Source organism: Schistocerca cancellata, chromosome 4, assembly GCF_023864275.1.
Source record: "Schistocerca cancellata isolate TAMUIC-IGC-003103 chromosome 4, iqSchCanc2.1, whole genome shotgun sequence".
Classification (NCBI taxonomy): Eukaryota; Metazoa; Arthropoda; class Insecta; order Orthoptera; family Acrididae; genus Schistocerca; species Schistocerca cancellata.
Genome location: NC_064629.1, coordinates 907,116,025 through 907,129,587, shown reverse-complemented (window position 1 = coordinate 907,129,587; position 13,563 = coordinate 907,116,025). Strand labels below are relative to the sequence as shown.

Below are 13,563 nucleotides of genomic sequence, written 5' to 3'. Positions count from 1 at the left end.
GATTATTTTGCTTGCGGCTGTCATTTTTCCAATAACTGTGATAGGTACACATTTTTTTCAAAATAAAATCAGTGAAATCGGTGGACTCTACACAGAGAATTCATGAGAAATATATAATGATCTGCAATAAAACAGGATAAATACAGTATTGTCTGTGAGTATAAACGTAGTGGTTATCTTCGGAATGGGATAACGATGAAACAGGAGGCACAGAGATTAAGACCTGCTTTTGTAATAAAATTATTTTATTGGCACAAATGTCAGACAATGAAAAATACACATGCACATAAGGCAGATACCATCAGTGAACTGAATAAACAAATTAAATAATGCTGTTAAAAGACACTTTTTCCTTAGTCTCTGATTTCAGAGCCATGCTGCTATATTTGTTACCGGTTGGTTCGATCAGCATGCAAGTGTTAAGGAAATGCTTCGTGAACTCAAAAGGGAATACCACGAGAGAAGACAACACACTTTTCCTGAGGCAATATCGCAATAATTTAGCGAACCAGCATTTGAGGCCGACTGCACATCGATTCTGCTGCCGCTAACAAACACTTTGCGCAAGTATTACGAAAGTAAACTGTAGTATGATGTCCTCCAGATTCGATTAAAGAAAGATATCGAAGCAATTCAGAGACATGCTGCTAAATTTCTTACCGGTAGGTATGATCAACAATCAGTTATTACAAAAATGCTCCATGGACTCAAAGGCAAAGGGGATCCCTGGAAGGAAGAAGATATTCTTTTTGTGAAACACAGTTAAGAAAGTTTAGAGGACTGGCTTTTACTACTGACTGCAGACTGATCCTACTGCAACCAACACACACCCCGCATTAGAAATGTGAAGACAAGATAACAGAAATCTGGTCTGTTATGGCTGCTTTAGACAATCGTTTTACCCTCGCCGTATTTGCCAATGGAATGAGGGAGGTTATGACTAGTAGTGGTATGTGGTACCCTCTGCCATGCAAAGAATGTATGTAGATGTAGATGAACATTGTTGGCTGAGTATCTGTCTGATGAGTTCGGTATGTTCTTGACTTGGTCTGACTCCATCCCACATCACCTAGTGGCCCAAGAATGTAATTGCCTACTTGTGTAACTGGCATTTGTCTTTGTATACTGATATTCCTAAATTCTCCAGTCCATTGAAGATCTGGCACAAGTGCTCTTCATGCTGTTCTGGCAAAGAGAAAAAAATTGCTATATTGTCTAATTATTTGAAGCAGAACAGGAGACGACTGAGGGATCTATCGATGAAACAGTGACAAGTTTCGGCAGCATTTTTAACGCAAATGACATGTACAGGAATTCATACAGTCTGAAAGGAGTAATGATTGCTGTTTTGGGGATGTCGTCTTGTGCTATTGGAGTATGTAGGTATGCCTTTTCACATTCAACAACACTGAATATGGAAACACCAACCAAAAAGTGGGGAAATTGTTGAGAACGAGGGATCAGATATCTGTCGGGCACTGTTCGACGTTCAGTGCCAGGTAGTCACTGCACATTCTGTATGTGCTGTCTGATAGGCACCCAGTGCATGGGGGAAGTTCATGCACTGTCTGGTGGTTGCACAGTACCAGAATTTAATGGTCCTTCAATAGCTGCAGTAGTGACACATAAATATGCTGGCGCTAGATGTTGGGCTTTACAAAAGATGAGGGGTCTTGGTGAAGTTTTTATTCTGTGGACAGTATTGCACCTGGTGACATGTTGCATAGGAAAATGAGAAACATGGGGCAAAGTGCTTTTAACACTGGGAGGTAAAGGTGATTCTCTAATTTCACTGTCACTGCCATGTAATTGCTACATAGTTATCTCTCGAAGTCTTTGGTTGTGGTGAGCAGGGACAGTTACTAACGATTCCAATAGATTTGTGAATGTGTTGAACCACATCTTTACATAACTGTTTTACATCTTCAGTAACCCCTTTGTCCACAGAATCCAATTCCAACAAGATCTCAGTTAGTTTCTCTTCTACGTAAATAAATTATCTATCTTCCCTGGAAGAGCCACTAAGTTTGTTGTCATACTCTTTAGTTTCTTCACATCTTGTAGAATCATGTTAAGTGGAGAGTTTGGAGATGGAGGCCGTTTAGTGTTGGCAGTCGAGCTAATCGTTAGCTGTGACAGCTGGTACTTAACCTTAGCTAGCTCACTGTGTTTGTTCCTCAAAGTTTTGCATAAAAACAAGTTTTCATTTACTAAATTTGAATGTTCAGTCTTGCTGTCTGTGTACATCTGTTCCGCCATAACCAACTGTTTCTCTAGCAATCAATACAAGACCTGAGGCTCTATTGTTGATGAGGTGTAGGAATCTGTTTATTTCTGAGGTGTAGGAACAGATGACCTGCCAGTAATACCACATATGGAATCACCACTTATTGCTGTGGCTAAATATTCCATCTGTTAAATTGGGGCACTGGTGGGAGTAACATAGAAAATCAGTGCCCAACAGTGCTTCATTGACATCTGCCACAGTGAATGTTCATGTAAATGGGGTGTTCAGGCCTAAATAAACTGTACAATTGGTTTTACCATATAGCCTAATAGGTGTGTCATTAGCTACCCAGAGTTGTAGAAGGGAACCCAAAATATGAATCAGAACAGCTGTCTTATGGTGAACTGTATTGCTTACTGGAGGTCACGATCAGTGTTTCAGTGCAAGTAATGTGTAATTCACTTTCAAGCACCTGCTCCTACATACAAATGGAACAAACTCCAACGAGCAGTCTGCCGACTATGGTGGGAACCCTAACTGATATCTGGCAGGAGGCAGTCCACCGCACACAGCCGATCATGAGGAATCCTGGAAGATGGCTCTTTTTTTACATCCAATGGCCACGCCATGTTCCTCCAAATGCATTCATTTCACTTCTACTGCTGATCATTTTACAAGGTGCCTCTTGGCCACCGCTGCTGTGGGTCATTCTTGTCTCATATATAGTAATGGCATTAACCCAGATGTGCAAAATAATCTGCAAATAATCTGCTCCGTATCATTCATCACACCTTGTAATCCACTAAAAAACAGTATTTGGTTGGGCAATAGGTCCTAGAAACCTTTGTCCAGTTACATGGACCATTTTTAGGTTAGTACTGTGCATTACCAACACATTGATAATTCAATATGCTTGTTGCAAGTCTCACGTGTGAAAAATTCTGTGCAGATAAGTAGGTGCAATAATACTCACATACTTTTGTAGCAAAATTAAACCATTATATTAGCATCAGTACAAGACACCAAACAATGTCTGTGAACTTAAGCCAGATGCCATGAACAAGGTGGAACAAACAGCTTAAAACGAAGACATAAAAATACAACTTTTGTTCCTTAGTCTCTGATTTCAGTTGTAACATTAACCTTTGCAGAACTTTCACATCAAATATTATGTACACCACAGCCCCACAAAGAATTCTCCTGGTGTCTGACAGGCAGCATGCCACCTGCAAGCATAGGTTCTGCATAAGGCATGACAGCGCCGTGAACAGGGTGCGTGCCTGCAACAAAACATAGTACAGATTGCGGTGCATCATCTGCACCAGCACTGGCATGGCTGACATACCTCTTCTCATTTGTGGCTCTCAGAGTTGACCAGGTATGTGGGAAGAGATTCCCTGGGCATGTCAACAGGTGGCAGTGGTGGTAGAAACAGTGCCATCTGTTGGGACTTGAATTGCAGCTGCAGCTGCGATGAAAAGCAAACAGCATCTTTTTACCAGCATGCTTGAATGTGAAATCAAGATTCCTCTGCCTCAGGAAGCAGCAGGCTTCATGAATAGTATTCCAGGACTCCTCCTCACTGGATGTGCTCTTCTGCTTCTGCCAGGGTATAGTAGAGGACCCTCTACATTCAGAAAAAGGTCAATGACTGGAGGCCAGATAACTGAAGGTGTGTGAGCCAGCTGCCCAGGTGTGGATGTGGACTCCAAGGCCAGGGACAATGTGGGCTCTGGCATGGAGGACACTTTTTTTATCAGTAATATCAGGCTTACTGCTGACAATTACTACTCTTACGTTAGCAAAATATATGTTTCATTGTTTACATGTGATGAAAGGAGAAACCTATATCAATTTGAAACTCTGAATTGGTCTGTGAGGTGGGGTTGTATGGTATAATTGGTAGCATACTACCAAAAAGTGGTGATCCATGTTTGAATACCGATGTGATAGATACGCATCTGCATCCTGAAATAATTGTTTTGGAAGTTATATACAGCATAAAACCTTTAGTTTTGTTTGTATACTGTTGGTCTGAGTTGACATTATGCTTCTCTACATTTGTTCCTGGCTGTGGTTCTCTGATCTTGAGTGCCCAACTAAGGAGACAGCCAATCACTGATCAGTATTGCCTAAGAAATCACTGCTTATCCCAATGACATCACAGTCTCTAACGAAAGACCTTAAATGAAGGGTCCACTCTTGCAGTAATTAATTTGATGTACTTATTTACACCTACCATTTAATCATTCACTTCTAGAATTTTTGTTGTATTGTGTGCTCAAAATATCTTCAGCTTAATTAGTATATTCCATGATTATGAAACTTCTCCACAACTTCCTTCATTCAGTGATTTAAGTAATGTTTCCTTCCCTTTTTTCTTTGTTTATCTTGTCAACACTAAATAAAAAAGTAATTAAATTCAGTGCATACATATTCACTTTACAGTTGGGTAGTTTAAATTCATGTTAGAACTCAGCAGACTTAGATTTTATGGCAAGAGCAAATTAGGTGCTTTGGTACATTTTTTTTATGAATAGCAGCTGCATATGCCATTCTCAATTAAATAAAAAGAAAGAAAGATACTGCAGAAATTGATATAGAAATTCTGCCATTCATAACACATAGGTTTATGGAGTGTACATCTAGATGATTAATCTACAGTTCACACTTAAGTGATTGGTAGGCAGTATAGATGTAAATCTAAAAATACTGCAGGTCTTCAGCCTGAAAAATATTTCTTTTAATTCACAATTTGAGCAATCTTTAATGATTCTCCAAAGGCCTTCTACCAACTTGTTGACTAATTTATAATGTTAGAAGGGATTCTAAATGTGACAGTAATTAGGCCCCCTAAGAATTTTTTCCTTAAGTGTGTAATACACTGAAGAGCCAAAGAAAATGGTACATCTGCCTTATATCACGTTGGGCCCCCATGAGCACACAGAAGTGCAGCAACACGATGTGGCATAGACTTGAGTAATGTCTGAAGTAGTGCTGGAGGGAACTGACACCATGAACCCTGCAGACCTGTCCATAAATGTGTAAGAGTATGAGGGAGTGGGGGTCTCTTCTCAACAGCTTGTTGCAAGGCATCCCACATATGCTCAATAATGTTCACGTCTGAGAAGCTTGGTGGCCAGCAGAAGTGTTTAAACTCAGAAGAGTGTCCCTGGAGCAACTCTGTAGCAATTCTGGATGTGTGGGGTGTCACATTGTCCTGCTAGTATTGCCCAAGTCCATTGGAATGTAGAATGAACATGAAGAGATGCAGGTGATCGGACAAGATGCTTACGTATGTGTCACCTCTAAGAGTCATATCTAGACGTATCAGGGGTCTCATATCACTCCTACTGTACATGCCCTACGCCATTACAGAGGCTCCACCAGCTTGAAAAGTCTCCAGCTGTCATGCAGGGTCCATGGACTGATGAGGTTGTCTCCATACCTGTACACATCCATCGATACAACTTGAAATGAGACTCGTCCTACCAGGCACTATTTTTCCAGTCATCAACAGTCCATTGTAGGTGTTGATGGGCCTAGGCAAGATGTAAAGCTTCTGTTGAGCAGTCATCAAGGACTCTGAAAGCCCATAACGATGATGTTTCATTGAATGGTTTGCATGCTGACACTTGTTGATGGTCCAGCATTGAAATCTGCAGCAGTTTGCGGAAGGGTTGTTGCACTTCTGTCACATTGCATGATTCTCTTCAGCCATTGTTGGTCCTGTTCTTGCAAGATCTCTTTCCAGCCACAGAGATGTCAGAGATCTGATGTTTTACCAGATTCCTGATAGTCATGGTACACTTGTGAAATGATCATATGGGAAATTCCCCATTTCATCATTACCTCAGAGATGCTGTGTCCCATTGCTCATGCGCTGACTGTAACATCATGTTCACTCACTTAAATCTTGGTAACCTGCCATTGTAGCAGAAATAAATGATCTAACAACTGTGCCAGACACTTGTTGTCTTATTAGGCGTTGCTGACTACAGTGCCATATTTTACCTCTTTTCATATCTCTATATTTAAAAATGCATGCCTATACTAGTTTCTTTTGCACTTCAGTGTACATTTCTGGTATGGACGTAAGTCACTTTCATAACTGATATTTAATAATTACTTTTTTATGCAGACTATACTTTATGGAAATGGATAATGTTATTATACTAGACAGTAACTAAAATAAAATGCTATGTACAGATGCGATATTTTAGAATTGAGTCTCAGGTTAAAACAGGAATTCAGTTCATCAGATAAAATTAAAAAATGGTTTGATTCATCACTCAGAACTAATTAATGATGCTTGGTCCACCTCACAGCAAACCAAATACTGGTGACAAAAGTATCATAAAAAAATAACTTGTAAGTGCTTTTTATGACACATGTGGCATTTATTAGCAAATCTCTTGGAGGAGCTGTTAATGATACAGTATCAAAGGAAACTATATGTTAGCCACAAAACTGATATTTCTTCCATTTTATCTTTTCTCTCTCCATTTGTGAATTTCAACAAAACCTTAGAACATACACCACAAAAAAATCTTCTCCTTTGTATGCTTATTAACTCATATGTTTACACATGTTTCACACATATTATCAACATTACTATGAAAATTTCATCCTTCAGAACCTGTTGCCTTTTGTGTGCTAAATGATTATTTTACTTTCTTCATTCGTTGGCATCTTTTTGGAATGTAAACCTGATTCTGCAAGTTGTTATGGTGCCACTGAACTCTGCTTAATGGGTCTATAGCATGTTAATTAGCCAACATGTTTAAATTAATTCCAATTTTCTAATAATATTAGAATAATAATAATAACTGATAACATTTTGTGTGTGAATGTCATGCCAAGTGTGATCAAATAAAATTTTGTGTTTATTATTTTGTTAATGGCTAGCATTTCCTTCATGCTCATCTTCATTCCTCCATGAACTTCCTCTTCCCTAAATTTACACTCTGCAATTCACACTTAAGTGCCTACCAGAGGATTTGCTGGACCACATTCACTCTATTTTATTACTAAGCCACTCTCAAACAGCATGTGGAAAAACAAACTCTTAAATCTTTCTGTGTGAGTTCTGATTTCTCTTATTTTATTACAATGATAATTTCTGTATATGTATGTGGCAAACAACAAAATATTTTTGGAAATGCCTTTATTTTAATGATTTCCACCCAAACTTGATATGATACTCAGGTCACTATCTCCACTATTTTGCAACAATACAAAATGAGCTGCCCTACTTAAAACTTTTTTGATGTCCTCTGGCAGTCCTATCTGATAAGGATCCCATATCACACAGCAATTCTAGCAGAGGACAGAGGAGCGTTGTGTGGCCAGTCTCTTTAGTAGTCCTGTTGTGTCTTCTAAGTGTTCTGCCAATAAAATGCACTCTTTGCTTTATCTTCCCCGCAACATTACTCTGTATGATCATTCCAATTTACGTTATTCATAATTGTAATTTCTAGGTATTTAGATAGATTTCCAGCCCTTACATTTATGTGATTTATCAAGCTAATGAAGTTTAATGGATTCCTTTTAGTACTCATGTGGACGACCTCACAGTTTTCACTATTTAGGGTCACTTGTCACTTTTTGCACCTACAGATATCTTGTCTAATTCATTTTGCAATTGGTTCTGATGCCTTTACTATCTGGTAAATGACAGCATCATCTGGAAACAATCTAAAAGGGCTGCTCAGCTTATCTCCTAAATCATTAGACTAGGACCATCGGAGGGTCTGTAACACTTCCTTGGGTGGATGCTAGATGTCACTTCTGTTTCACTAGATGTCTTTCTATCAGTTACTATGAACTGTGACCTTCCCAGCAGGAAATCATGAATTCAGTCACACAAGTGGGATGATACACCATAGGCATGCAATTTCATTAGAAGTCACTTGTGTGGAACGGTATCACAATCCTTTAGGAAATCGATAAATGTGGAACCAAATAGAGATCCCTTGCCCATAGCATTCATTATTTTCTGAGAATAAAGAGATACTTTATCCTGAGTATTCATCCATCTTTTCTCCCTACCATCACCAACTTCTTCTCCTTCTGAAGAATGAATCAGCAGTCCCAAAAACTAAGCTTAATATATTGTTTCTCTATTTCTATTGGCCAAACCACAAAATTCTTTATTGTAAATGTAAATACTGTACAGTTCATCCTTCTTTATGTGACTTGATCATTATTGCACTTTACTTTCATGCATGAAGCTACACAATGAAGTTTGATTTTGTAAGTAATAATTAACTTTAAATTATATCTACAACAAATTTTAATGAAAAAAGTCTCTTTCTTCTGATTTGCTTACTGGAATACTTTGGAAGACGGCAAGTAAGTGGCTAACATCATCAGAAGTAGAATTTTCATCTTCCAGTTCACATATATCTATGTATATTCAACAACAAGTTGTATGGCATACTACTAAATCTAAATATTAGCAAGGTAGTTATGTCAAAAGAATCATGTTTGATATTTAGCCCTGGACACAAGTATGCTCATGTATGAAAGTTTCTACTTATAGTATAAGGCATTCAGAGTAAAATAAAGGGATGTTTTGAACTAAATCACAGAATTTTCTTGTCCAGTTACCTCAGAGTTTTCTGTTGTGACATCTTTGAATGAAATTTATCTGGTATTCAAGCTACGAAACATTTGAATGTAAATGTGAACTGTAAAAGAGTAGCACCGTCTTTTTTGTCAGGATATGACTGATTACTGGGAGCCAAACTAGATGGAGGTTCAGATGTAAAAATGCAAGAAATAATTGACAATGTGGATAGTAAAGCACTACACCTCTGAGCAAGAATTATAGACTGGGAGGGAAAGAGACTATCTAGCACCAGTCTCTTGAACATTAAGTTTTTAATTTTTAAAATGAAATAAAAAATGTTGGAGGAAAGAGGTGGTGATGGGCATAGGTAGTCTCCACTTCTTTTCAACTTTTTAATTCTGGCCAAGAGTGAGAGGGTGTTGTACTATCATTATTTTCAATTTCCCACATTTATACATGAAATAAGACACAGAAAAAATGTAAAAACCTGTCTTTCTGTGCAACAGTTCATATCCAAATACACAAAAATGTAGCATTCTGATTTGCATGAGCTGATTACTAAGGTAGACAACTGCTATTCTCCAGAATGAATTTTTCACTCTGCAGCGAAGTATGCTCTGATATGAAACTTCCTGGCAGGTTAAAACTGTGTGTCACACTGGGACTTGAGCGCAGGGACTTTGCTTTTTGTAGCCAAGTGCTCTATCAAGGCCTGAAAGCTACACAGGAGAACTTCAGTGAAGTTTGGAGTATTGGAGATCAGGTACTGGTGGAAGTAATGCTGTGAGGGTGGGTCATGAATTGTGCTTAGGTAGCACAGTCAGTAAAGCAGTTTCCTGTGAAAGGCAAAGGTCATGGGTAAGAGTCCCAGTTCGGCTCACAGTTTTAATCTGCCAAGAAGTTTGATATCAGTGCACACTCTGCTGGAGAGTGAAAAATTCATTTTGGAAATAATCAGCAGGCTATGGCTCTGCTATATCTCCACAATACCCTTTTTTCCACAAGTGCTGTTACTATTCTGTTGTTATATTATTATTTTATTTTCCAAGAAAAATTTTGTGTGGGACAACAGCAAGTCGAAACATGGCTTGTAGACCTGCAGTCTTAATCACAATTGAAAGAGTTCAGTTTTTGAAACACCTGTTTGTTATACGTTATACATATTCCATAGAACTTGGTTTTATAATCTAGTGCTAATGATTTTTATACAAAGAGTTTCATTCATTTTCATTTCAGTTGCTTGTGTGTCAGGCATATTTATGATATGCACTGGGACAGTTTTGATTTTGCATGCCTTGCACATCTGTTTTGTAGTAGTTTCAGTTGTGACTAATTCTGTTGAATGAAGTTCCTTTATGACATTTCTTGTACTATATGCTGGTACTGGTGTTCTTACTTCATTCTTATAATTTATGTAACTCAAGAAAGAAATGATTTCAGCATGAATCCTGATGGAATCTGTGTTCAGTGTTTCCTCATGCTGAATGTAATGTTACTTGTGTACCTTGTAGAGCTAATATTTATTTTACTTTATTTAGATAAAGGTCTACAAAAGTGAAGAGCATGTTCTTGATGTTCCACTAAAGCTTGTTCTGATTCCTTCCTCCTCTACCTCATGTGCATACTTGATCATGTATTTTGTCAGCTTGCTAAGGCAGTTATAAAAGCCATATTCCATTATATATTTTAATGTCCTATAGTGTTTCAGTCCACAGAAGCAAGGGCAGTACAATAGTTTACACAATTTTAGGAAGTTATACTGACGCCAGTGTAAGTAATTTCTTATTTTTGAACGTACTTTTACATGACATATTACAACTGAGAATTCTGAAGGACGAATAATCGATTTCAGTGCTTGACTGACACACCACTCAATTTATTTTTCCATATATTAGGAAATAGGGATGCACTATTTCATTTATTTATTCGTCCAGAAAGTCTTTCTAGCTTGTGGGACACAGAACAAACACAACACAACAGTAAAAATACAGTATTTTTTCAGTAGCTCCATAAATTTTAGCTTTACATGCAAAAGAGCTTGCACCAGTTGCAGTAACTGCACTGTCTTGTTTCAAGTCTGTTGTATCTCAGATGTTCTAAAAATTCTGCTACTGAGTAGAAGTAATGATCACACAAGAATGCCCTAATATGAGAACTGATCATAATTCAGAATGTGTGACAATGTTCTTGTTGAATAAATCAATTTTCTCAGATTTTGGCACAAACAATCAATGTGATGTTCCCAAATCAAGGGAGGCAGTTGTGTCTGTACCATCATCAGAGACACTATCCTATAAAACTCCATCAAGTTGGTGGTTTAGTTGAAAGTTGTTTTGCTGAGATTTGTGCTTAAGTGATTACTTTTGAAATAATTCCTCAACTCATTTAAGGCACTAGAATAATTCAGCACCAGATCATTTTGTCCCCAGCTATCACCTGTTGTGTGTCATCTGCATAGGTATTATCTTGCTACTATGCCCTGCAGGTAGATCATTAACAAATAGTATGAAGAATGAGGGTCCCAGAAATGACTCTTGGGGAAACCACACATTATTTCTTAATAATGGTAGCTTTTCTGTGTTCAGTTTATGTAACCTGGTATCTGCCCTTTAAGAATGACTGTAGGAGACTTTCAGCTGTTACTCTGATACCGTTATTTTTCAGTTTATTAAACAGCTGCTCATGGGAAACTCTATCAAATGCACATGGTATATGTAGGAACAAACAAGTCTTTACCAATGTAATTTCAGTAATCTTGTATGTGTTAAACCTCATATGGAAGAAGAAGTTGAGTAACTTTATCTAAAAACATGCTGTTTTCTCTTAACACTCTTTCTTTGATAAGAAAGTCTTCTAACCTCACTGCAGTAATTTTTTCTTATACTTTACTTAAAATTTGAATTAAACAGACTGGTCAGTAGTTTTCAAACTTTTTTATAACTCCTTTTTCAACACAGGAGACATTAGAAATGACTACATATTTTGGTAACCAAGGCCTAAAATTCAGTACTACAAAATCAAGGTTACTGACATTCAAAGCAGATAACTCATACCACAAATATATAGGAAATATTTGTGAAATTTTGTATACTGACAATGGAGACTGTAAATTCTTTTGTTTGAACTTGAATGTGATACCACCATGTTAACTTTGAACAGAGTGCTGATGCTACAAAAGGGCTATTAGGCTGATACACTATCTGCGATAGAGGTAGACTTGCCATTGTGTTATTAAACAAAATAAATATTTAACTGTATACTCTTTGTATGTATATAAATGAATTAGGTTGACACAATACAAGAAATAAGCACAGTTCTTACACATAAAGAACAAAAAGTATAGACACAATAGAAAACAGAACACATTTCAGAAAGGCAGTTCAAAAGGCAGAATTTCAGGAGAGAAAGAAAAACAACTGGATAAAAGTGGACTCAAGAAGAAAGGGAACAACACTCTAGAAGGATGAAGGAAATTAGGAAACTATGGAAATGTAATACAATGAAGAGTTGTCACAGTTGATTCATCGTACCCTCCAAATGGGTTATTCGAAAGAAGAAGAAAGAACAAAATTAAAACTAACAGATAACAGTTCATATATCAGTGGCTCAATGTGTTACAACAAATTGCTAGAATCCATAAGAGGACATACTGGGGTGACATTTAAAACAAAATTAAGATTTCTTCTAAATTAATGTCTGTATTCACTGAAGGAATTGTAAGATGTATATGTTATGTATTAATCTTGTGACATTTGCAGAAGTCATAATTTATGACTGCACACTGAAATAAATGTGAATAAAGAAAGCTAAGAGAATGTAGGAAGCCAACACTGAAACAGCAGACTGAACAGGGAAATTATGAATTATTTAGTTCTGTTAGTTCATGTATTTGTTTGGCAGTGACACATTTATGATTACAATATAATTATTACTCAAAATAGAAAATCTGGAACTTCATAAAAATGTTTCTCATCAAATATCAGAAGGAATGACCATACACAGTATTGAACAATAATCAAAAGTAAATCAAATCAATGTTCTGCAAATTCCTTCTTCTTTGGTAAACAAAAAAGCTAGGATCCCTCAGACTGCCTTGGAAGGACTATTCTACATTTTTCAGTTACTTTGTTAAAACTGTAACAAAACTACAGTATGGTATTGTTCAGATTTTTATACTTATTTAAGCATTAATTACTGTATTTCACAATTAAAAGACAGTTAAGAGAGTCTGTTCACTGTAGATTCAGTTTATACTTCTGATTTACTTCTGTGATTAGATCCTGGTTATTATATTGCAGCCAGTGTATTATCTGAACTGTTAACAATATTTACAAAAATTTCTTTTTAGTTATAACCTCTCTTTCAACAGAAACTATAATTAGGAATACAGTTTAACCTTTGACTGTTTTAAAGCAATGGCTACAGTGTTCTCATACTTGCTTTATTTTATTTCAGGCCCATTCTATAGATTATCATGTATCTGTAAGCCATTTACCCACAAAGCAAGATATTGAAGAAGAGAGAGAATGTCAACTTTGCCCAGAGGCTGTGCAGAGAGCATTGGGTTCTATGCTGGATCTTTCATTGCTTCAGAGCCCATCATTTATGTTGCTTTCAGTGTCTGGTTTCCTTACAATGATGGGTTTTTATGTGCCCTTCATATACATTACAGGTAAAACTTTTCTCTAAATAAACTTGCATTCAAATTTTTAATTAACCAGGACTGATGTTCTGTATTTACTCGAATCTAAGACGCACTCGA

At 37.1% G+C, this 13,563-nt stretch overlaps 1 protein-coding gene across 20 annotated transcripts in view; it reads left to right on the top strand.

Annotated features, from left to right (window-relative positions):
- LOC126185071 (monocarboxylate transporter 12-B-like) overlaps positions 1 to 13,563 on the top strand; it is a 1,121,214-nt gene that overhangs the window by 336,109 nt on the left and 771,542 nt on the right. For 7 of the 20 annotated variants that reach the window (XM_049927848.1, XM_049927851.1, XM_049927856.1 and 4 more), the window contains exon 6: positions 13,257 to 13,473. The exons of the other annotated variants lie outside the window; for them this stretch is intronic. In XM_049927848.1, the coding sequence (XP_049783805.1) occupies positions 13,257 to 13,473 (217 nt within the window). The remainder of the gene's footprint in view (positions 1 to 13,256; positions 13,474 to 13,563) is intronic. 20 annotated transcript variants of the gene reach the window in all.